The sequence below is a fragment of the Lissotriton vulgaris genome, chromosome 2_1 (genome assembly GCF_964263255.1).
Source record: "Lissotriton vulgaris chromosome 2_1, aLisVul1.2, whole genome shotgun sequence".
NCBI lineage: Eukaryota > Metazoa > Chordata > Amphibia > Caudata > Salamandridae > Lissotriton > Lissotriton vulgaris.
In genome coordinates this window covers 158,619,038-158,645,853 of record NC_141687.1, presented here as the reverse complement: position 1 = coordinate 158,645,853, position 26,816 = coordinate 158,619,038, and the positions used below count along the sequence as shown (strand labels likewise).

The following is a 26,816-nucleotide window of genomic DNA, read 5'->3' as shown; positions in this document are numbered from 1 at the left end:
CTGGTTTGATAACATCTAAGGCGGGCTCGAATAAGAACCTGTCTTATCTCTAGGAATGCTGAGGTTAACTTGCCTATTCGGGGACAGCTATGGAGCTGTGCCCTTTTATGGTTCTCAAAATGGGTTTTCAGTTGTTTCCTCGATAGTGAGGAGCAGGCAAGCTCAGGATCAGCCCAGAGATCCTGTAGCCCCATGCTAGTAAACATATGTTTAATGTATGCTAGTCACGGTAAGTTAGCAGCCCCCCACAGATTCATTACCTCTAATAGTTCCTCTCTAGAAGATGAAAGTTCTGGGGTTACCCAGAAACGATGCCAATACATTAAGGGTTTAAGATTCAGTACTTCTGAAATTGCCATAAGCCCCAAATCTAATCGGAGTGGGGATAACATGGTGCTCTGTGGGAGATTCAACAAATGTCTTAGAAAGTTGTTCTCTACCTGTGGTAAGTTCTCGGGAGCAGAATGGCCCCATAATTCAGCACCATATAATACCCCTTCCCAGGTTTGCACCTTGTAAATTTCTATAGCTGGGCTAACTGGTTTCAGGGTGGATTTGCAAAAGACCTTCATAATCCCCACGATGATTGAGCCAGTTTTAGGGATGATTTTTTTAATTTGTGCCTCCCAATCCATTTTATCTGTAATGGTAAGGCCCAGATAGACGAAAGACAAGACTATTTTGAGAGGTTTGCCGTATAGGGGATGGTAGCCTGAGCAGTAAAATACGCACAAAGATATTTTGAGAAATATCAATCAGGCTAATTGGCTTGTAATTAGTTGGCAAGAGTCGAGAACCTTTTTGGAAAATTGGGATTATTTCCACACCAAGCCAGCTGGGTGGGATCCTCATACCCTGCAATATAGCATTGAATTAAACCCAGAAGTACGGGACCCAGACAGCTGGTTCGCTGCGGAAAAGGTCCCTAGGGATCTTGTCCAGGCCTGGCTCTTTGCCTGGGGATATTTTCGCTAGGGCTCCCTTAATTTCATTTAAGCTTATACTAATACTGGAGTGTAGCAAGGGCACGGGTTCTCGCCCTACAGGGGGGCCTCCTTTAACGATATGCAACCCCCCCCTCTTGTCTCCACAGGCTCACCTTCCACTTGGTTGGACACCGACAGAAAGGTACAGCTGTGATGAGGAGGAAGAAGAAGGATGGGGTCCCTTTAAGTGGACGACGGACCTGATGGAGGAGGAGGAGCCTGCGGACGTTCAAAAAGGCGATCACAACAGTCCACAGGTGTGTCTATTCACCGGAGGAGCGGACAGAGTGCAGGAGAGCGGAGTGGCGGGAAGCAGCGAGGCGGAGAGGAGCGGAGGAGAGAGTTGGTGGAGCGGAGCGGATCAGGACGGCGGATCAAGAGGATTTACTGAAGCAGACTGGAGAGGCTGCACGAGTTGGATTAGTGAAGAGGACGTGCAGGAAGAACGAGAGCCTGAAGGGGACAAGCAGGAAGCGGACTGCACGAGATAGGAGACAGCGTCAACGGGAACGGAGAAAGACGAGACGGGAGCTGTGAAGCCAGGAGGCCAACCCCACGAGCCGCCCAGCCGTGCGCCAGGAGGTGTACGGCTAGCTGAGGTACGTGCCAGGGTCCTGGGGTGGTGGAGGAGGAAGGGTAGACGAATCACGTAAAGATAACTCGCCCTGCTAGTAATAATACAACACGATCCGGCACAGAGCACTTTCCCTACATAGTCGAGCACTGTTTGCAAACTTGCACTACTCCCCCACGCCCTTCCCTTTACAAGCTAAGACAGCGGCCATAATCGCTGACTGTGTCCTCTCTTCTGTTTTACTTCTTGGTGGCCGGCGAGTGTGTGCAATACGGAGCCTCCGGAGGAGCCCAGCTGTAGGAGGAGGAGCCCCGTCAGGAGGAAAGAGGAGGGAGGTCGCAGGAGGAATCGACAGGACTGAAGCAGGTCCCCCAGAAAGACATTCTTACGAAAGAAATGTACCGATGACCTACTGTCTAGAATAAATACCACTGCTACAAAAACACGTTTGCTTCCCATTCCTGGTCCCGCCGTCACAGTGGTGGAGAATGCGGGCAATCCGTCCGTCTGCATAGAGAAGATGGAAGCAGTGGTGCAAGCCCTCGTGCATGGGCAGGAAAGACTGGAGAAAATAGCAGAACAACAACTAAGAGCCGCCGAAGCCGATAGAGAGCTCATCAAGGCAGCCGTAACGGCCCGTACACTGGACCCTCCGGTTACCATCGCCACAGCTGCCGTGGGAGGAACACCACACACCATAGGAGGGGTCTCTCTTCAGAAATACCAACCTGGGGAGGACCCGGACGCGTTCCTCCTAAATTTCGAGAGAGCAGCACGGGCCTGTGGCTGGCCTGTGGTCAAATGGCCGTTTTTTTTGGCCCCTTTACTGGTAGGAGAGGCTCAGGCGGCCTACCAGGTGGCCAACCCAAGGGGGGACACAACATACTCAGACATTAAAAAGATAATACTGGACCATCTTGGCTTAGATAAAGAGGCCTATAGACTGAGGTTCCGCAAGGAGAGGGGCATACCAGGCGAGACCCCTAAGACTATTTGTACGGCTCAAGATGTCAGCGGACAAATGGCTTCAACCGACCGAGAGTACAAAAGAAGAAATCATGGATAGGATTTATCTTGAGCAATTCCTGGAGGCTCTACCCTTTGCCACTCAGCGGTGGTTGAAGCAGCATCCTAACCTGACCACCGAGCAAGCTGTCGAGATGGCCAATACCTTTGCAAGAGCTCCCCAGAGGACTCCCTTTATAGTGGAGTCAGACAAACAAAAGCACGTGATTAAACCCGATAGGAGATCCACACGAGTGCCGGAACAGGGGAGGCCCAGAATGTGGAAACCTGAGGCACTACCACACAGCGGACCCCAGTGCTTCGACTGTGGAACCTGGGGGCACATCGCTAGACACTGTCCTCGTAGAAAACAAGAGGAGGAGCCCATGGAGGTCGGCTATCTACCCCGGACAGTACTATACTCGGCCGAGATGGGACAAGCTTATAGAGTGAGTATCAGTATTAACGACCATCCTGTAAAGGCGCTTCTTGACTCAGGATGTAGACAGTCGGTAGTCCAGGCACAACACGTACAACCCCATCAGATTGTCCCCCGAGAATCGGTGTACATAAGATGCGTCCATGGGGATGTAAAGACATATCCAGTAGCCGTGATCCCCTTGGTACCCCAGAATGGCCGGCCCTCTAGAGTCAAGGTGGGTGTCCTGTCATCACTCCCCGAGGACTTGATAATCGGAACGGACAACCCTGCCTTTCTTGAGATGTTCAAGCAGAGCCTAATACCCTCTCCTCTGAGCGAACACCCCTCGACAAAACAGGTCCCCTCGCCTGCCCTGGTGTCCTCAGAACCTTGGGTTTTAGATAGGAGTTTTCAATTCGCTCAATCGAATGATGCAACTTTAATGAACGCATGGGAGAGGGCACACCAGACACAAGACCAACTCCCCATCACGTATCCCCGCCTGTACATAAAGAATGATCTGCTCTATAGACAGGGGAAGGAAGGTGACCCCGAACAATTGCTAGTCCCTTTGGCCTTCAGGGACCAAGTGCTATTCTATTCACATTCACATTTAGTGGCAGGACATACCGGTGCGGAAAAAACGACCCAGAACTTGTTACAATGCTTCTACTGGCCTGGCCAGGAATAAACAAAGATGCAATGGTATATTGCCAGGAGTGCGATATATGCCAAAAACGCAACATGACTCGTCCCCCTGCTGTTCCCCTACAACCCCTTCCGATCATCGGAGTGCCCTTCGAAAGAGTAGGGATGGACATCATTGGCCCTCTCCCAAAGACCAGGAAAGGCTACCAATACGTCCTGGTCCTCGTGGATTATTCCACCCGTTTTCCAGAGGCCTTCCCGCTGACGACGACTACCACAAAGAACGTGGCCGACAGGATGTTAGAGTTGTTTTCCCGTGTAGGATTCCCCAAAGAGATCCTAACCGATCAAGGGGCCCCCTTGGTTTCAAGACTCATGAAGGAAGTGTGTAACCTGCTCAACATACACCAGATAAGAACAGCCGTATACCATCCCCAAACTGATGGCCTAGTTGAACGATATAACCGTACATTGAAAACCACTCTTCGCAAGATGTTAGAGGTGAATGGGTCTGAGTGGGATCAGATTCTCCCCCTGGCACTGTATGTTATTAGGGGACAAAAGCAAAGTAGCCTCGGCTTCTCATCTTTTGAGCTATTATACGGCCGGCAACCGAGGTCCCTCCTAGATATGACCAAGGAGGCATGGGAAAAGGAAACCCACGACGACGTGTTAAACACCCTCGAGTATGCCCGAAATCTTAAGTCTAAATTGGGCAAATTACGGGACTTGGCATTCGCCAATTTAGAAAAAAGTCAAATCAGACAAAAGACGGCCTACGACAAAGGAAAAAGATGGAGAAGACTCTCGGTGGGGGATTGGGCCCTGGTTTTATTGCCGTCATCAACGCACAAATTCAAAGCCGAGTGGAGTGGGCCCTACAAAGTCATCGAAACCATTGGGAATACAAGCTACAAACTGAAAATACGTGCCCATTCCACTCAAGTGTATCACATAAACATTCTAAAGAAATGGCTAGGTAAACCCCCGGCGGAGGTTCACTTGACAAAACCTGATTGTCCTAACCCACTCAACACCATGCAGAGCCTAGTGATCAACGAGGACTTGACTGAGACCGAGAGGAAAGAGTTAGAAGTGACTCTACAAAAACATTCCCATGTCTTCTCAGACATACCAGGAAAAACCCGCCTGGCAGAACACTGCATCAACACCATCCCCGGGCGGATAGTGAAGATCAAACCCTATAGGATTCCTGAGGCTCGGAGGAAGGGCATACAGCAGGAAGTGGAGGAGATGTTGAAGCTCGGCGTGATAAGACCTTCCCACAGTGAGTGGTCCAGTCCCATAGTACTGATCCCAAAGCCTGATGGATCAAAGAGGTTTTGTATGGATTTCCGTGCCCTAAACGAAATCTCCACTTTCGACGCATACCCCATTCCACGAATAGATGAACTAATTGAAAAATTGGGAGAGGCAAAGTACATAAGCACAATAGATCTCACAAAAGGGTATTGGCAGGTGCCATTGAAAGAGGAGGACAGACATAAGACAGCATTCACTACGGTCAACGGGAGATACGAATTCACAGTCCTACCCTTCGGACTCCATGGGGCACCCGCGACCTTTCAAAGATTGATGAACACTGTACTGAAAAACCTTTCATCATTCACATCCGCATACCTGGATGACATAGTCGTCTTCAGCCCGGATTGGAACACTTATCTGACACATTTGCATAGGGTATTCGAAACCCTTACCATGGCCGTGTTAAAAATTAACTCCAAGAAATCCAGGATAGGGTTTCACAAGGTCAAATACCTGGGTTATGTGCTCGGTCATGGTATGATAGAACCACAAATCGAAAAGGTCAGAGCCATCATGGAAACCCCTTTTCCTCAAACCAAAAGAGAGCTAAGAGCGTTTTTGGGCCTCATCGGTTATAACCGGCGCTTTATCCCGGGATTCGCGGACTTAGCGTCCCCTCTCACGGATGCCCTACAGACCAAGGTGAAATTGTGCGACCTGAGAAATCCCTCCCCTGCCATGTTGAACGCATTTGTTTCACTGAAAAGAGCGATAACCTCGGCACCGGTACTCACTTCTCCGGACTTCTCGCGGCCCTTTTCCCTGCATACCGATGCCTCCGACTACGGCATAGGAGCGGTACTGTCACAGGAGAGTACGGACGGTTGCGACCATCCTATCTTGTTTATCAGCAGGAAATTGTTTCCCCGTGAACTCAAATACCCTACTGTTGAGAAGGAGTGCTTGGCCATAAGGTGGGCCGTGGACAAGCTGGCTTATTACCTGGAGGGGCGCCGGTTCCGGTTGTACACAGACCATGCTCCCCTTCTCTGGATGGTTCGCAATAGGTCGTCCAACGCGAGGGTCATGAGGTGGTTCCTCGCTCTGCAACCATTCGTGTTCACAATATGCCACAAACGAGGGATTGACAATACCGGGGCGGACTTTCTGTCCCGCAATCCACTTCCCGAGCGGAAGTGTTCAGGGGGGGAGGTGTGTAGCAAGGGCACGGGTTCTCGCCCTACAGGGGGGCCTCCTTTAACGATATGCAACCCCCCCCTCTTGTCTCCACAGGCTCACCTTCCACTTGGTTGGACACCGACAGAAAGGTACAGCTGTGATGAGGAGGAAGAAGAAGGATGGGGTCCCTTTAAGTGGACGACGGACCTGATGGAGGAGGAGGAGCCTGCGGACGTTCAAAAAGGCGATCACAACAGTCCACAGGTGTGTCTATTCACCGGAGGAGCGGACAGAGTGCAGGAGAGCGGAGTGGCGAGAAGCAGCGAGGCGGAGAGGAGCGGAGGAGAGAGTTGGTGGAGCGGAGCGGATCAGGACGGCGGATCAAGAGGATTTACTGAAGCAGACTGGAGAGGCTGCACGAGTTGGATTAGTGAAGAGGACGTGCAGGAAGAACGAGAGCCTGAAGGGGACAAGCAGGAAGCGGACTGCACGAGACAGGAGACAGCGTCAACGGGAACGGAGAAAGACGAGACGGGAGCTGTGAAGCCAGGAGGCCAACCCCACGAGCCGCCCAGCCGTGCGCCAGGAGGTGTACGGCTAGCTGAGGTACGTGCCAGGGTCCTGGGGTGGTGGAGGAGGAAGGGTAGACGAATCACGTAAAGATAACTCGCCCTGCTAGTAATAATACAACACGATCCGGCACAGAGCACTTTCCCTACATAGTCGAGCACTGTTTGCAAACTTGCACTACTCCCCCACGCCCTTCCCTTTACAAGCTAAGACAGCGGCCATAATCGCTGACTGTGTCCTCTCTTCTGTTTTACTTCTTGGTGGCCGGCGAGGGTGTGCAATACGAAGCCTCCGGAGGAGCCCAGCTGTAGGAGGAGGAGCTCCGTCAGGAGGAAAGAGGAGGGAGGTCGCAGGAGGAATCGACAGGACCGAAGCAGGTCCCCCAGAAAGACATTCTTACGAAAGAAATGTACCGATGACCTACTGTCTAGAATAAATACCACTGCTACAAAAACACGTTTGCTTCCCATTCCTGGTCCCGCCGTCACATGGAGCTATTGTCATAAAGGTGGTCGATACATCCAGGATGTAGGGGCAAGTAGATTCCCAAGAAACATCCTGCAGGAGACGCACCAGGCAGCATTTCTTCCTTGGAGTAGAGGGATTCTAAGTGTTCCCGCCAGACCTCTTCATCCAAGTTCGAGTCTACCGATGTCTTGGGTCCAGCGCTGTCAGAATTGACAACACCCCAAAAGGTCCTCATATCCCTGTCACAGAGGGCAGTTCTCAAAGCGTCCCACCTCTCCAATTCCCACCCCTTTTTGGCTTCATAGATGGCCGCCTTGTATGCCTTCCTTGCGGGTTTAATTTTCAGGCGGTCATTGGCCTTAATTGATACTACTAGCGTTCTTTTAGCCATGCGGCAAGGATCATTGAACCATGAGTGTGGAGGCTTCCTGCTTGGGTGCTTTATTATTATTTTTTTGGGTAGAAGAAAGTCAATGCGACTTCTCCTAGGCTGGTGTGATTTTTCGCCACCAACTCCAGATCAAGACCATCCCCATTTGCAGCTTTTGAGTTAGATGCCGCCAAAAGAACAGGGAATAAAGCTTCATACAAAGTGCTCAATTTGTCTTGGGAATGGCAAAAGTGGGTCCATCTCACTCTTCTCCTACAATTGGAGAGAGTCAATTTTGAATCACTAGATTCAGCCGACAATGGGGCTATCCCAAGATTAAGTGATTTGAGTTCAAGTACTAGTGCGAAATGGTCGCTATCCAACCGTGGGACAATTTTAAAATCGATCAGCCAATCCCAGGATTTAGAATCAATTAAAATATAATCTAATAGAGAGCCACGATCTTTTCTATAAAAAGTATAGCTATTGGAAGGGTCAGACAGTGTTCTACCATTGCAAGCTCTTAACGAATGCTTAAGAACAAGACAATTCATCTGGATCGCCAGAGGGGACCATTTTTTGACCGGGGGCATCTCGTCTCCGGGATTGCCCAAAATGTGTCCTCATCAGAAAGGCTGTTTTCTCTCCAAAGGCTCAAAATGACAATTGAAGTCCCCTCCTAGTATCACCATGTGATTGGCAGAAATGGTGCCTGAAAATATGGTTAGTGCTTCCAAAGTGGCTGACTCTTTACACAGGGCTATAGGTCTAGAATATCGGTTAATAAGAGCTACAGACGTCTTTAATGGAAACTGGAGTATGACACACACAATATGTCGTTGGAGCCTTTGTCTATCTGCTTAGGCATACAGCCTAAATAGACTCCCACCCACATGCTTAGGCCACCAGACGGTCTCCATTTACCCCCAGTTATTGCAGGCATATTAAAAATAGCAAAGCCCGGCTTAAGGACCTCCCCTCTTGCCCATGTTTCCAGGAATATGCAGATCTCAAATTGGATGGTATATGTATTCCAATCCGGGTCATCTATCTTGTTCATCAGACCCGCAATGTTCCATACTAAAACCCTAGTTATGGGGAGAATGAGGGTATTTTGTTTTTGGAGGGCCCAAATGGGTAAATGCAAGGGAGTTTTTAGTGATCCACTTGGATCCCCAGAATTTGTGACTCCATAGGGGCGATCTCCAGGATTATCGGTCGGCGGCGAGCCACCGCGTGGGTGGGTGCAATCGGGGGAGCCGCTCATGCTCCCACCGGTTGAACCCTCTCCCCACGGGTGACAGGTCTTCGTAGCGATAACCAGTACCTGGCTTTCTAATTTTGGGGTACCAGTTTGTGCCTTAATTTAGGGGAGGGGGTTGTAGGGGTGAGGGTGGGTTGATTTAGTCAATCTACTCCATCAATGCAGCTGAACCTGTTTCCAGTAGGAATATTACAACTAAATTGCTTTTGCCAGTGGTGGACTGGGCGAAGAAGCACGCCGTTTGAATGGTCAGGTCTCCAGCGCAGTTCTTTTTGCCGAAAATCATAGGAGGGCCGAGTTGGGGGGGGGGGGGGGGGGGGTAGAAACAACCTTAAGGGAAGTAATAAAATTTCACCCTTATCCCTCCCATCTTCTCTAGCTAAAACGCTTTGGGACACCTGTGAATTTCTAAACTTAATTACTGTGCAGTCGCCACGTATATCCTTGTGCCGTCTGCCAATCCAACCCACCCTACGAGTAATTAAGATCTCATCCACGTGCTCATACCTAAAGGAAATATGGTTCACAAGCCAATGGACGTATTTGTTTTTTTTTAACTCTTGGTGGGATTCAGATTGGCCCCATTTAAGTTCAGGAGTACCTGCGAGGATGAGATCATATGGGGTTGATGCAGGGAGTAAGTTTAGGATTATGGGGGGAGGGGCAGAGTAATTAGTACCTTCTATGTTTGTAGACGCACCAACCCCCACCTGCCTGTTTGATTTTAGTTCTCCTGTTTTTTCCTGCAATGTGGGCAAGACAGTTACTGAACTGACGTTACCCCGAGGTAAGCTTACCCCACTACCTCCGTTTATCTTCAATGCCAGACTTCCCCCATTTGATTTTGAAAGCGAGGCATGCTCAGTGGTACTTGGGCATGGGTTGGCCGGTGTATTACTAGTAGTAGGCTGGGTAATAATCCTAGTTTCAGGTACTGTCAATTGACCCCCTTGTTCTGGCCTAGTCATTAAGAATAGTGGCCAACCTATTAATTCTATCTTGTAGGGGTTTTAATTCATCCTTTACAATGTCCCTCATTTGGATCTGAAGATCCACCACCAGCTTGGTAACCCACGGTGGCTGGTCACTTATGGATTCTGAACTCTCGTCTAAATTCTCCATCCCAGAATTACCATTTTCGGGGATTCTACCAAGCGGCTTTTTCCTTCTTGCTGTAACTTTCGCCCTGGGATTGGGTTTAGATTTACATTTAGTTCCCTGTTGAATTGGCGTAATAGCCCTAAGTTGTTCTGGACTAGCTGGATCAATGAACAAAGGATGATCACCAGAGGGCTTGGTTACTGAGGCCCCTATGGATTGAAGGGGGCTAGACTCAGGGAGTGCTATGTCTAGATTTGGAGTCAGAGACAAACGGTTCTCGGTCCCAGAGCTTTTTCCAACATTCTGTCTATAGAAGTGGGTTTGCTGGACATTGTTTTGGGTGGGACTAACATCTGTTTCTTTTCTACACATGCCTTTTTCCCCATCGTGCAAAATCTTTACGATAAGCTCTCCCGCAAGTTATAAATTGGATTTAGACAGGGAGAGTGTTCAAGATAAAACGCCCCCATCAGGCTCAATAGGCTATACAAATTAAATAAATATCAAATTAATGGGGCAAGATCAAAAAAGGGTTGTCCAAGGCAAAGAGATTCTGTACACTTACAGTTCCTTTGAGTTCTCAGTACACAGTCAGTGAAAGGTACTCATAGCACGGGCCTAGAATCAAATAAAGAGGAAACAACACCAGTTATTTAATAAACTGGACGCAGGATCAACAGTACCTTAATTCCAGGTCCCAATATATTGATGCTAGATTCCTGGCCCGGCCCAGCCCAGTCCAGCCTCTGACGGGCGCGGATGGGCCCGCCCTAGGCCCGGGCTTTGCCCACGAGCGCCCGCGCTGCGGGGGGCGCTCACTGATTTTCTAGCGCCTCCGGGCGCAGGCAGAGGCGTCACAGGTGCGCCCTGTGATCCCGGGGCTGCTGGGAGTGGTAGTCTTGTTGGCCTTTTCCCTCACGGCGCCGAGAAGAAGGTAGCACCCGGCCGTTTCCCTCACGGCTCCCGGGCTGATGCTGTTGCTGCAGGTGAGTTCCTAGCGTCAAAAGGAACCTCTATTGGATGGGGACTGTAGCGCTCCCATGGATTTTGACACTTCAATGTCCCTTTTAATCTCTTCTGAGGATTGGTGACTACAGGATCATACAGGTGTTCCTTGTCAAAGTGGGTGTACAAAATGGACTGCTGAATCTCAGGCTAAAACCCCAAGATCCTAAGCCATGCATGCCTTCTAAGGAGAATGCTGGTATTAATCTCCCTAGCTGCGGTGTCTGCTGCGTCTAAAGCACAACTAATTTAGAAGTTAGAGATGAGTTTCACTTCTTCAACTAGCTGCTGTGCCTTAGACTTGTGTTCATCTGGGAGATATTGGAGCAATTATTCCATTGCATCCCAGTGTGCCCTGTCATACCTAGCTAATAGGCCATGTGGGTTTTGATGCACCAGTGGTTAGCAACATCAACAGACACACATTTCCTAGAGGCATCTATAAGTTTGGATTCTTTGTGTGGGGGAGGTGCATGCCCAGAGGTTTGCGAGTTAGCTTATTTGCGAGCATTGGACACTATTATGGAGTCAAGAGAAATTGTCCCTTAATAAACACAGGATCTGATGGTGAGGGTTTATATTTTTTTATCTACTCTTGGAGTTAAAATGCGTGCTCCAACAGGGTCTTTAAAGATATCATCTGCATGCCTCATCATGCCTTTCAGCATAGGGAGTGTTTGACTTGACCTATGTGTAGACTCAAGTGTTTCAAATCAAAAAGTCATCTTCTAATGTTTCTTTATGTAACGGTACCCCATGATACTCTGCTGCTCTAGCAATGAGCTGTTGATAAGCCTTATTATCATCTGGTGGTGATGGCTTTGCAGGATAGAGGTCTGGTTCATTGTGTACTGCAAGATCAATGGTGTAATAATTCCATGGGTCTGCAAGCAAGTGAGTGTTTCATCCCCCTGATCCACATCTGGATCTGTATGTGAAGGTCCCTGAGGTGTTATGTGTAATGGATCTTCAATTATTAACTATGGAGATGATGGTGGAGGTGGAGAAGGCTGTGGAGCAGGATAAACAGGGCTGGTAGCTATGTCCCTCTTTCTCTTTAAGGGAATGTTATCAGCAGTGTCCTCTGCAGGAAGCTTGTGTTTTGCTGGAGTTTTAGTCAAAATATGTCAGTATCAGGATTAATAGAAACATATTTCTGTTTGGGATCCAATTTACCATTAAGAACATCAAAAATTGGTTCTGGAGGCTCGAGAACAGGGTCCTTAGATTTTGGCGTCAAAATCAACTTTTCTTTGGTAGTGGAATATTTCGGCTCCAAAGCGTATTTGTGGTTTGAATTATGACAGAATTAGAATAAAGTTAATTCCATTGGCAGAAGGCTGGACCGACGCGGCTGGGACCAAGGGCCGTCCACGAGGTTTTCTATCGAAAATGGAGAGTTTGTCAATCAAATTGATAAACAGGGAAACGCGTACGAAACAATACCGTTCAGGGAAGAGTGGATTGCGAACCGAGGGGAACCCGAAGAACGGTTTGCGAACCGGAGCGCAGCAATAAACGTCCAAACCCGATGGCGGAAAACAACCAATCTAACAATGGAGTCGATGCCCATGCACACTATCACCAAAAGGAGGAGTCACCTTACCTCATGACTGGAAAGACTTCTTCAAAGAAAAACAACTTGCAAACATTCATACCCACCACTACATGGCAGGCGTATGAAAAGCATGTGTATCTACAGCACACATACCTCGAACATACAGTACGATTAGTTGTGGTATTTCCACAGGACAGTTTTACTAGTCATTTCACAGTTTTTGTTGCTTGACTGAGGAATAACACACAGTTTTGGTCTTATTGGTCAGAACAACATGGCCACTGGTAGCATTCTGGATATATGAAGAGTAACTTCCACATCACAAGTTAGTAATTCTATTTTTATAAAAATAAAAATCATCTGAGCCCATCACTACAACTTTTTTAAATATACAGTGGTCGATTTCAGATTATTACAATGAACATCATAGCAAGGTCTTTAATGACAAGAACATACATAGTGTTCAGCCTAGAACCTGCAGGGATGGTTTGTAGATCTAGTCCCCAATAATAAAGTTTTTCACTCAAGTGGCAGCCAATCTGCTATAAAAAAAAACTCAAAATCCACATTAGGTGGACTGTTCATGGTTTCTATTTTAATACAAGCATATTGGCACAACTCTGGATCTGAAGATGTTTTAAAACGTGTGGTGAGGCATTTTGCAAAGATGTCAAGGACATTTTACAGGACATACAATGCAACAGTCCAAGATGTATACACATGTTGTCATGAACTATTTAGTGTGAGCTAACTTTACATGACATATTGATATGTAAACAGGGCAGTGAGGCTTTTAAAGTGTACATTGGCACTCATAGGCTGATCAGTACAATGAGGAGGCTCGTTGAGAAAGCTATGTAGGTCAGTCATAATATTAGCTTGCCATGTGCAACTGGAACAGGTAGACTGCAAATATACTTCCCACTCCCTCTACCCCCCACCGCACTGCAGTTGGTTACATGGGTAACACACAATTAAACATTACCAGTAAAACTGATCATTAACTTACCAGATTAGTAAAATAGTAACCATCTTCCCCAGTCATTAATCTATTAGGGTTACAGAAACGGGTTATATACTGAATGTTGGATTGGAGACGGGGTGGATTGCCCTTCAAAACAATGTAGATGAGAGTCGGTAAGAAATCATCTGCAGAGGCGGGTTCATTTTTCGTCACCTTTATGGCATTGAAGATCTGCTTGCTGCACCTGGTGATGCATGCTAACTTGTCACGAGGGACACGCTTTGAATCCATTTCAATAATATCTAAAAACAAAATTCACTGGAATTACTTTACTGAAAGGCCTTTGTTCAAAAGATCCCTAGACTATCTCTCTAAATCCAAACAAATTCTATTGAAGTGGTACTAGAAAGTCAATCATTTACCTCAAATCTAACTTATTAGCTAGATTTTATCAACATTGTATTGAGTGACTGCTGATTTCACATCACAGAGCATTTGACAGCAGGCTAGGAGCTTCATGTTCTAAATGTTTACAAGCGACTTTTACTGTCACCTCCTACGTGGACCTTCTAGTCTTCTGACCCTTTACTTCCCAACTCAGCTTTTCACCCTCTTATTCTACAAATACGTACACGATGGGCCCTAAGGCACACTCAACTGTCCTGTTCAAATGATTTGTACGAAGACGGAACTTTCAAATCAAAAGGTTTGAAAAGACATGCCCCACTTTTGTTAGGATTCTACTTTCTCAGTAGGAACTGTTAATTTGTTGGACAACATAAACTTTGAGATGTTGACAGACTGATTCTATGCACATCCTTAGGAAATGTTGGCCTATAGATCTGCTAGTTCACAGTGCCATCATTGTATCACTAAACCTAGCGAGGTAACAAATGGTTTGGGTTACCTCAGAACATGACAACCCTGACTCCTGAAAGAATTGTGGTAACAGATCTAGAACCTTTTCTCTCAGTCACTTGCATAATCAGAAACGTACACAAGAAATACACAAAGGGGAATTTCATTATTTGAACCATTGTGATTCTTGTATAAAAGATATGGGCTGCAATGATTATTAGACAGAAGCATATAAAAGTGATTAACAGTATAAGAACAGTGAAAATGATAAACAATTCCACCATTGTGCTAAAACACTGTATGTATGCTGGCATACAAGTACTGGATATAGTGTACTCTTACTATGCGCTCCCTAACCTAGTTGTCTAGGGTGGGTCTTCTGCCACGAATCCCCTACGGGCTGATCCAACTGCCCATTACCTGAAAGTAAGTGTAGGCAGGTCCCTGTGCTCACCAGTTGGACATCCCTTATTGCAAAGGGTAAGCGGGTATCAGCTTGGCTGAGACTCTGATGATAGCAACCTCGCAATGACATGAGAGTACTCCTTTGATTTGAACACGGAAATGTGCGTGAATTTATAATACCAGTATCCATGCTTCTGTGTCAAGGCTTCAGACAAGCGGACATTGTTTATTCTCTTGTGATCGCCAGGTCACCTCATGTACGAATAACAAACAGCATTTGCACAACGTGTGTTCAGGCCTTGTATTAAATGTTCAAGCTTTCGTGACATTGTACATGCGAAGTGGAATTGTAAGCAATTTGATTTTAGACAAACTGTCACCAAGCAAGTGTGTGTCAAAAGTCATCATGTAAAAAGAAGGTAACTTAAGAAATGTGTGCATGCAAAATGGCAGTGTTTCTTTCCAAGTCTTACCTAGCCAAATGATACCACATTTCTCAGAGGAAGGTTGGCTGAGCTTACTTGGTAAATACTGAGATAACGCTTACAAGGCGCCCTACTCTAATGAGGAAAATGTAGTTAAGGCAGCTGGTTGTCAAGCTTGATCTGCTGCAATAGGCCCATATGACTAACAGTGAATACCAATACTTGTTAAGGCAAGCTACAGGAAGAAATATCTGGTGATATCATCATAATGAGATGAGGGGATTAATCTTGATGGAAATAATGCAATCTTTCACTCAAATAAGTTTGTAAAATATTCTGTTAGCAGGTTTTGCTCTTCTGGTGTCAAAGTTGGTGTCAAAGTTGAAGGTTTATAGGTTTTCTTTAAGACAAGACCCTTCTTTTGATACGGATGGATGTCCTAGCTTTAGATTATTTTGAAACATTAAGGAACTAGAGTCCAGGGGCCAGATGTAGGTAAGTAACATTTACCGAATCTTAATTACCGAAAATTACCGAATTTTACCGATTCGGTAATTAAGATTCGGTAAATGTGAGGGGTTGGTATGTAGGGAATCCAGATGTTCCCTTTTACCGAATCGGTAAAATTCGGTATTTACCGATTCGGTAAATACCGAATCGGTAAAGCCTATTGATTCCTATGGGCTTCAAAGCCCATAGGAATCAATAGGCTTTACCGATTCGGTATTTACCGAATCGGTAAATACCGAATTTCACAAGGGTGCAGGGGGTGTCACTTTGACACCCCCTGGCACCCCCTAAACAGGCGTGGGTGCCATGTGGCAGGCATACCTGCCCTAAGGGCAGGTCTGCCTGTCACATGGCATAGGTGTGCATGCACACATGTGCATGCACACCGGAATCGGTATTTTACCATGGATTTGTATTCCATGGTAAAATACCGATTCTGTAAGCCATGTGCAGAAGGTACATTGCCTACCTACATTGCATTTTCGGTAATTTTACCGAATCGGTAAATATTACCGAATCGGTAATTATTTTACCGATTCGGTACATATTACCGAATCGGTAAATTTACCGATTCGGTAATGATACCGATTCGGTAAAATTACCGAAAATGTGCCCCTACATCTCAATAGCCCTTTACCGATCGGAAACGGCCGAAAATCGGTATTTTCGGCCGATTCCGATCGGTAAAGGGCTACCTACATCTGGCCCCAGATGTACTAAGACTAGATTTGCAAAAAAGTGGTTGCAAAATGCATGCAGATTTTTTCCACATCAAATCAGATTTTTTAAGCCAACCTGTGTGCTAGCAAAATGAGTAGCCTAATTAATATTGATCAGTTTACAATTTCTGGCCCCTTGAGATTGGCTGCAATCACAAGGATGGTGGTCTGGAACAACAGCTGACCACCTAGTTTGCATTGCAAAACTGAAAAATTGGTTTACCTTTTTTAAAGAGTTCAGTGTTCTTTAAATGAACCAGGGCTGCTTTATATATAAAAAAAACTTTAAAAAAAACTAAAGGTTTTAGTTTTGGGAAACTTCCGATGGAGCAGGCAGTGGTCTCCAGGAACACTACCTACGCTCTCACTCCCACCCCCAACCCATGGCTGCCACGTTGATTGACAACGGGGAAGGGGGGGCCACTTTGCAAATTAGGTAAGTGATGAATGGTTTCTGACTAGAAATTAATGTGGTTACAAGCAATTGATACATACAATTCCCTGAGGTATGGGTTGTTAAAAAATTGATTTTGCAGTTGCACATCCTGGTATTTTGTAAATCACAGGGTTTGCAACTGCAAAATCCTTTAATTCATTGGGCAAGTAGATATAAAAAGAATGAGTAAACATTAGGTAATAAAGAGTAGGTTACTTATCTTCTGTAACAATCTTTTTGGTAGATACTCTATCTGCCTGCAGATTGCTCACCTCTTGCATACCCCTATGCACAAGACTGGATCTGGACATTTTGCAATATCTCTCCTGCACAGGTAGGTGGCTTTGGCTCCATGTCTGCATTGGTTACTGACCTGACAGGACTTCGCTGGAGCATTAACGCTTCAAACTGGTTGCTCTACCATCAGTATGTCATCCCTTTTTACCAAGCCCTCAGAGGCAGAGACGGGGTCATCTTAATTCGAAATGTGCTGTGCAACAATTCTATCGTGGACCCTTTTTATTCAGATGACTGCAACAATCCTACACAAAGATAAGATGGCTGAGGAATCAGCAGGTAGATAGTATCGACCACAAACCAAGTAGGCACCTGGACCCTTGCTCGTCACTTGCTTATTCCAGACTGATGCAGTGACACTGCAGCTGCCCAAGTTTTCCTGCTGGGGGGTTTCTGACTAGGTTTTCCCACTCACTGTTCTCCCTGCCAACAGGAGCCTCACCCACCCCAGGACCTACTTAACGGAGGCCACAGCTGGCTGGGGCGCAGCGGGGCTCCAAAAACAAAGACATCTGTGCCAGTCTGCGCCTGGACTGCACCCAGTGCCACGACTCCTAGTCGTTTCACTCATGAAGCTACACCATCGCCGAGCTCTACACCCTCGACCCCAGAAACTGAAAAACATTGCCACCGCGGTGACCCACGCTCCACTGTAAGACCGTTCACCGGCCCACACACCAGCCCACACACCAGTCCCCCCACCCCCCTCGAACACACCACAGATACCACCTGAACAAAAACACCAGCTTGCCTGAGCCCTTCTCAACACACGCTCACTGTGCAAGAATTCCATTTTGGGACCTCATCGCAACGCTCACACCTGACAGTCTTCCTCACTGAGACCTGGCTCAACTACACATCCGCCCCAAACACTGCTACAGCCATACCAGACGTCTTTAAAATCCTTCACCAAGACCGCACCCAAAAGTCAGGAGGAGGAACAGACTTCATTCACCAAGATCCTATACAGTGTACCCCCACCACCACCCCCATGGAACATCTCAACTTCAAACTCCATACGGATGACAAGACAACCCATCAGAGGCACCCTTGCACCCCGGCCGAAGCTCCAGCTTCTGCAACACCATTGTAGACTTAATTGTGCCCCTAGCCTTAGACTCCAAGGGCTACATCTTCCTCAGCAACCCCATTTTCCAAATCAACGATCCCAATGACAAATCACCGCACACCTTCTCGACAGTATGAGCAGCCTCGGATTAACCCAGATCGTCCACTACCCTCACATACTGCAGGACATACTGTACCCAATTTTCACCTCCCACAACTGCGTCAAATACAGCCATGTCACAGAACTCACATGGACTGATCACTCTATAGTCCACTTCAGCATCTCCAGCCCAAGCACTGCTACCCCCAAGATGACCAATGCCACCCACTGGTGGTGGAATACAATCTCAGAGACCAGCTGGGCGAACGCCTGTAACACCACCAACCTCGAACAGGGACTGAAAAACTTCAAAGCCTGGATCACTAATTGCACAGACAGCATTGTCCCCATCAAGAGAAACATACAGAGAAAATCCTCTAAAAGGGCAAGCTGGTAAGCCAAGAATTCAGAACAGCAAAACAACCCGGCAAACAGTTGCAGAGAAGATGGCGCACCAGCAAGGACACCTCCGATAGGGCAGCCTTCAAGACATCCGTCAACCTCTACCACGGTCTGCTAAGGGCAACAAAGATGACAGCCATTGCCCCAGGCATCAAAACCAACACCACCAAGGAACCTTTCAACATAGTTAAGGAATTCTCCAAACCGGGTGCCAGCGAAAAAAACATCAAACTCTCACACCTCGCCCACTTCTTCCACAATCACAACCAGATACAGAAACTTCGAACCCTAACCTACACCTCCCTCAACAGATACGCAACCACCGTAACCAACACACACCACACACTGGCCTCCTTGAACATCCTCTCCACCCAGAACACCAGCACCATGAAATCCATCCACTTGGTAGCTCTCAGGCCAATGCCTGCACCACGTCTTTAACCTCGAAAATCAAGGGATCGGTCAGGAACTCAGCATTCTACTCAACACCTCTCTCACCACCGCAACATTTCCCAACACCTGTAATCGGGCCTAAGTCAGACCAGTATAAATAAAAACCTCTGCTGACCCCAGCGAACTAAAAAACTAGCAACCAATCTCCTTGCTACCATTCCCAGCGAAGGTACCTGAAAAGATCATGAACAGTCAACTCATACATACCTGGAGCAGAACCAACTACTCAACGCCGACCAGTCCAGCTTATGAAGAAATCACAGCACCAAAACCGCCCTGATTGCAGCCACCAACAACATCCGAACCCAACTCGACCAAGATAAATCATCAGCTTTGATCCTTCTCCAGCTCTCAGCAGCCTAAAACACTGTATCCCACTAAACACTGATCGAAAGACTCCACCACATTGGCCTCCCAGGGTACGCGCTCAGATGGATCACCTCCCACCTTTAACCTCTAAACCCAAGGAGATCGCCTGCCGTGCCCCCAGGGCTCATCCCTCAGCCCAACACTCTTCAACCCATATATGACCCCGCTGGCCACCATTGTCAGATCCCATGGTCTCCGCATAATTTCCTACACAGATGACACGCAACTCATTCTCTCACTCAGCGACGACCCCACCAGCACCAGAACCAACTTCCACAGGTGCATGACAAACGCCGCCGACTAGATGAACAACAACTGCCTGCAGCTGAACACACTGTATCACACTGAATTAAGGGGAAAGAGGGAAAGCTCCTACTCACACCCCCACTACTTATCACAAAACACAAAAAAGAAGTAGGAGTATGGAACATTAATGCTATAGGCTTCAGTGGCAAACATTATTTGTTTGAAATACTGCCCCCACCCAGAATTTTGTGGAATGCGCCATCATAGGGCTTGCTACAACATCCCTGCGCAGACCAACGCCTGGGGTGGAGCACTAGGGTGGGGAAGACAATACAAACATATAATAGTAGGGATCATAAAGAAATAAGATAGGTGCAGAAAACAAAGTTTTAAAACTTACCCATACCTCCCTTTCACTTGCCCATATTCCTCGCATCTACCGAAACAGAAGTAGAGGACGCTCCTTCTACCACATTGCAGCAAAGACCTGGAACAGCCTCCCAACGCTACTCCGGAACATCACCTCACTTTCGGAATTACGAATGGCCCTCAAGACCTGCTGTTTAAATAGGCCTCCAGGGCCTGCAAGTGCCTGGATACACTATTGGGTGATTCGCTGCGCTCTATAAATACTGATTGATTGACATAGTTAACTGAAGTGACTAACTGATTCTTCTGATGGATATCTTTACCTACAGATATATCACCCCTTGAATAGATACTAAAACAATACTCCCCCCTTCTAGGTGGGGAGTCTGCGGGAATGACTATATCAAAAAGTCCTGATGCACGGAAAAGTGAAATAACTACAGCTTCTCACTTCTGAATCCAAGCAATAATGCTTGTGAAAGAGAAGCCTATGTGGGTGCACAGCATATTTAGACAATGGAAACACAAAAAAACTGTTTTGAGGTCTTTCAATTCCACAAATAATACTCTCATTACAAATCTAAAATCACAGACTGGATCTTTTCACCCCACTGTTTTTATGAAATTTAACAAAATCGTTTACTACAACTTAGGACCAAGACTAAATGTTCTTTCCATAATTGACAAATGTTGCACAAATAACTGCATTGTGATGTTTTCTTTGGATTTGATGTAGCAACATGTTATCGTGACACACGTGCTGTAAATACTTGACTAGAGAGTATTATTTGTGGAATTGAAAGATATCAAAACGCAGTCTTTTTGTATAAATGTCTTTACAGGAATGGAGGGTTGAATCCTGTATATCTCATTGAGGCCTGTGTCGAACCTACTGAAGAACGTCGGTCTCCCTCCATCCTCTCTGTGGGGGAAATCCCAATGGGAACACTCCTGGCCAGCACCGAAGAGGATTCCACTCTGGTGGTTCCTTTTTTGCAAGGACATACAATTTTTTATTACAAAGAACTATCCACTGGGACAGAGTGGTCTTCTCGACCACCTAGCCCTTCATATCGGCATACCAGGCAAAATGTTGGTCTGTGCAGCTGAACTCCTTTATTCCGTCAACGTGGTAGGTGACAATTCTTGGTGGCATGTAGTGTAGGAAAACGTGGGATGCACATTGGACTGTCCATGTGAAATGGGGTAACATCCTTTGGACGGAAAGCCACTTTTGATCTAAGAAGCAGTTTATCTGGGTAGAAACAAGCAAAAGGGAGTCGGACACACAGGGCTTTGAATTCACTGACATGAAGGACCAAAACGAAGGCCACCAACAACAGTCTTAAATGTCAAAAGCCGCAAGGGGCAGCTATGCAAAGTTTAAAAGGCATCCCCGTCAGGAACACTAGAACCAAATTAAAGTCCCATCTGCACATAATAAAAGGGAACAGAAGAAACATGTATGTTAGCCAGTTCAAAAACCTTTGAACTATTGGGGACCTGAACCGAGAAGGTTGGTATGGCAAATAGATAAATGCTGATAAGGCAGTAGCATTGCCCTATACATTGCCCACTGCACAACCTTGCCGGGCCAACAAAACCATACAATATATAATATATCGGAAAGTTGAGCATCCAGAGGGTCCACAATATAGTCTGGATAAAAGTCAATGAAACGTTTCCACCAACATCTGTAAATCAATTTTGTGAAGGGGGTAACATGCCGATAGGCTAACATCGGTAACCCCCAACAGAAGGTGAAAAGAACTCAGCTACAACCCAGTCAATTTCCAGGCATGAAGGTGGAGCTTTGGAGGATGGTTGAAGAACCTGCTCAACTGACAGTGAGAGGATGACCATTCCAGGTCAATCCAAGGCCAACAGAATGAGTTGTGTTCCATCTTGGCGCAACTCCTTCAACACTAGAGGGAACAATGGTATAGGAGAATAGGAGCACTGAAGCAGAAAATTCTGCATAAAAAGAACCAAACACATCCCTCAAGGCTCCCTGAAATAGGAACCAGAGGGTACAGAACTATGGGCAATGTGCATTCTCACAAGATGCGTAAAGATGACACAGGATAAAGAAGTTCCGAACCACTTCTGGGTAGAAATGCCACTTGTGGTCAGCTAGAGGACACTGGTCTGACTCAGGCAGTCGCTTCTTGTGTTGAAGGAATCCTGTCAGATGTGTACCTCAGCCCAGGATGAGACCGCCTAGCTTCCCCTTGCTTGTTCATATATCACATTGTGGCTGTGTTGTCCAGAAGGATCTGGACGGATCAACCGGAAAGGGAAGGCAGGAAGGCCTTCAGGGCCAGAGGAATCTCCGGCAGTGCAAGTAAGTTGATGTGAATTGTTTGTTCGCTCAGGGACCATATGACTCTGGTCTCCAGATCAGCACCCCACCCTAAAGTGGAGGCATCGGTTATCAATGTGGGTGCTACTGAAGGTGGGCAAATTGGCTTCCAGGATAACTGGTTCTCCTCCAAAAACCACCAAAGGAGATTTTGCATGGTATCAGAGGAGAATCCTAATGATGTCTGTCAGTTCACCCTAATGTTGGAATAATTAAAAGAGGAGGCACCACAGGAGACCCCTCATATGCCACTGTCTGAGGGCGACTAAAATAAAGCAGGAAGCCAGCAGACCTAGCAGGTGGAGAGCCTTCAGGACTGGTACTGACAATTGTTACATACAGTACTGTCCCTATGAACAGGAGGCACTTAGAGGGGTCCAGGTGGGACTTTGGGAGACCGATGGAGAATCTCAAAGTAAACAGCAGCTAAGATATCGTGTTCAGGTGGTCTGACACCAGACCTGACACCAGACCTGGTAAATAAGCCTTGATCAGCCAAACGTCCTGGCATGCGAATATCGAGACCTGCCCTCTTATGAAGAAGATGTAGCATCACCTTGGTGAAGGTCCAGGTGCCACTGTTCATCTGAACGGGAGGACCGAGAATTGGTAATGAGTAGAGCCTACCATGCAGGTAATTCCTTTGTGACTGCAGGATCTGTGTGTAGAAATGTGCATCCTACAAGTCGAGGGACACCATCCAGTTTTCCAGTGCCAGCACCAGAAGCATCTTAGCCATGGGAAGCGTCTATAACTTCTCCCTGCAAAGGATGGAATTCCAGACCCTGAAGTCCAAGATCAGACCCACATCGTTGTCCTTCTTGGGAACAAGGAAGTACCGTACCCTCATTGCTGAGCTTCCTGCTCTGGGACCAACTTTGCGCTCTTTTCTGCATAAGTGCTTTAAATGCGATCTTCAACAAAAGGGATTGAACTGAGAAAATGTGGGGGGCTTTTGGTAGAATGGAAGGTCATAGTGCCTGTTCTGCTCTGTGCAAGAACCACTAGCCTTGCGTATTATCCTCCCAAGCAAGTAGATAGGACAAAAACATTATCCCCACAAGTTGCACATATTTCTTCAAGTGCAAAACACCTTTTCAGGTAATGCTGGGAAGGAGGACGAGGAGAAGGGCTGTTGGACCTGTCTGCCCTTAGACTTGCCATGGGCCCTGTTCTGCCGGAGAACTGGTTCGGATGCTGATAGGGCTAGGAGGGTTGGTGCTGATGCAAGCCCTTTGGAGTAGCCACAAAACGTGGTATTGACAGTAGAAGTCTTGGGTCATAGGCACCAGATCTAATGAGTGAGATGTGGCTCGCCCACCCTAAACTTTTGGGAGCAGAGTCAGCCTTTTCACAGAATAGGCAAGAACCAGCTAAGTAAGGGCTTGCCCATGAGATGTGCCTGGACAGTTACAGAGAAGCCAGTTAAAATGAGCTATGAATGTCTCCTCGCTGCCACAGATGATCTCATGACCCTACTCACTAAGTCGAGTGTACAGACCTACTCTGATCATCTGCATGCCAGCATTAAATTCATCCATGAAGACTGCCTCATTGCACAGAAGGGAACAATGGTTGAGAGGATACTGAGGCTGGTTGGAGGATCTTGGGCAAGAGATTTTGCTCTTGGAACCTCTGGAGCTTTTCTGATGAATGCAGTAAAAAATGCCACCACAGGAAGCATACCTCAAGAGAAATGGCACTGGCATTTTGGAAGGCCAAATAGACTGCAGAATGGAGCAATCTCACTGCTGTTGTCTCCATCATGCAAGACTATCTTTGGCATTTGAAAGTGGATGGTGCCAAAACCGAAGATGTCATCTAGCCTCTGCCAGTAGTTCCCCCCCAGGCAAGGCCATAGGCTGGGCATACTCCCTGTATGTTATGTTATGTTATATTTGTTTTGTATAGCGCACGGCTACTCAAAGAGTGTCCCGGCGCTTTATTGCAAACCTGTATCACAACATAACGGAAAAGGAAAGGCAGAAAAATGAGAGGTCCCTAAACTAACAATCAAGACTGATATCTAAAGAGTAAAAAGCCAGGTTTTTAGGCCCTTCCTAAACGCCAACAGATTGGAGGTACTGCGCAGTGTCACTGGCAAAATATTCCAAAGCTGCGGAGCCAGCAGTCTGAAAGATTGACCTCCTATACGTGACCTTTTTATGCAAGGAACCACGGCAAGAAATAAAGACTCCGACCTCAGGGACCTTGCAGGATGGTAAAAAGCTAGCCTTTTTTGGAGATATTTTGCTCCTGAAGCATGTAGAGGTTTATGGGCCAAGGTCAAGGCCTTAAAGACTATCCGCTTCCGGATGGGCAGCCAATGGAGTGACTGCAGGAGGCCCGAGGTTCTAGCTCGGCCGGGTAATCCAAAGATGGCCGGTGCTGCCGAATTCTGGACCACCTGCAGTCGTTGCAACAGATACTCCGGCAGGCCGAGATCGAGGATATTCGAGTAATCCATTCTCGAGCCGATTATAGCCTGAACCGTTATATTCCTGTGATCCTCCGGGAGCACAGGAAGAAACTTGCGTAGCATCCGGAGGAGACCGAAGCAGGTACCAGTGAGACCAAGAATCTGGGATCTCAACGTCAGACCATTATCGATCTTAATCCCCAGGTTCTTGGCTAACTGGGAAGAGCCTGCAGGGGGAAACATATTAGCAGGCCACCATTCCTGCCAGTCTGTGTCCGATCTGCAGCCGAAGAAGAGTACCTCCGCTTTATCAGAGTTGCACTTGAGGCTGTTAAGCTGGAACCAATTAAAAACAGCCCCAAGGCAGCCCCGGATACTCTCTCCGTCAAAATCTGCTCCTTTCCCGCAGGTAAAGAGGAGCTGGGTATCATCGGCATAGGAAATGATCTGGGCCCGAAAGATTCCGCCAGTGCCGCCAGAGGGGTCATAAAGATGTTAAAGAGAGTCGGGCTCAGCACTGAGCCCTGTGGGACTCAAACACCCAGTGACGGCATCTTGGCGGAACTAGAGGAGGCCCAGACCGTTTGTCGACGGCCAGCCAAGAATGATCGAAACCAGCTGAACACCGTCCCCCTCAGACCGATCTCAAAGTCTGGCGAGGAGACCCTCATGGGGGACGGTGTCAAAGGCCGCCGACAGATCGAGCATCACAAGCATCGCTTTGCCTCCTGAGTCCAGCACCTCCTTAATTGCCTCCGAAACGTCCATGAGCGCTGTTTCGGTGCTCAAGTTGGTGCGGAAGCCGGATTGGGTGGAGTGCAGCAGATCATGGGATTCCAGATAGTCGAAGAGCCCCGTGTGCGCGTGCTTCTCCAGGATCTTAGCAAAGGCGGGCAGAAGCGAAATGGGCCTGTAATTAGCCAACACCTCAGAGTCCAGGCCAGGCTTTTTAAGCAGAGGGATGATCATCGCCTGCTTCCAGGCTTGAGGGACCACACCCTCACTCAAAGAGCGGTTCAGAATAGGATTCACGATGGGATTAATGACTTCGGCCATCTTTGCCAAATATTTGGCAGGGCATACGTCAAGAGGTGATCCCGATTTAAGGCAGGCCATCAGGTCCAGGGACGAGGAAACTGAAAGTGGCGGAAAGTCTGCCAGAACCGGGTCTGCACTAGCTGTTAAATCGATGAGACCCTCAGAATAGTGGGAAACTTCAACCCCCTTCAGGGGAAAAGTGTCCTGAATCAATTTGATCTTGGAGGTGAAGAAATTGGCAAGGGCACTCACCCATGCCTCAGTAGGGGGTACCAGAGTCGAAGGGGCACGAGGGGCCATAAATTCCCTCACGATGGCGAATACCTCCTTGCACGAATTGGAGGCAGTCTCAATTCTCCTCGAAAAATAGCCTCTTTTTTCAGAGAGGATGTCGCGATGGTAGGCTTTAACAGAGGCTCTATAAGCAAGCTTTGCCGCGGGATCATATTGCGAACGCCAAGCTCTCTCTGCTACCTTGCACTGCCGCCGTGAAGCCGCCAGTGCTTCGGTAAACCAGGGGGCAGAAGCCCGTTTCGCTGTATTGCGAGGAGGCCTCACCGGGGCAAGATCATCCAGCCTATCCGTGAGCCATGATTGCAACAGTTCTAAATCCCTTTCTAGGTCCCCTGTCATAAGGCTTGGGTGAGCCAGGCATGCCTGTGCCAGCAATTCTGAAGTCACCCAGTGGTACGCCCTCGACCCTTGGCAAGACTGCCGGGGAGGAGCACTAGATGTTTTTTTGCCTCCGACACATAGTATCTGACCAGCCTGTGATCCGACCATAGCTCCTGCAAAGGCACTAACATCTTTATAGAAGTAGTCGAGAAGACCAGATCCAGGGTATGGCCCTTTTCATGCGACGGTCCAAGGTGATATGGAGAAAGGCCTAGAGGAGCCGTAACATCCATCATTTTGATCGTGTCTACATCCGTTCCATCATCCATGTGGATATTGAAGTCGC

General features: G+C 47.4%; 1 protein-coding gene across 2 annotated transcripts in view; it reads right to left on the bottom strand.

Moving 5' to 3' along the window:
* Positions 1–26,816, bottom strand: part of RABGEF1 (RAB guanine nucleotide exchange factor 1) — a 415,118-nt gene that overhangs the window by 9,517 nt on the left and 378,785 nt on the right. For both annotated transcript variants that reach the window (XM_086954629.1, XM_086954628.1), the window contains one exon: positions 13,425–13,681. In XM_086954629.1, the coding sequence (XP_086810755.1) occupies positions 13,425–13,681 (257 nt within the window). The remainder of the gene's footprint in view (positions 1–13,424; positions 13,682–26,816) is intronic.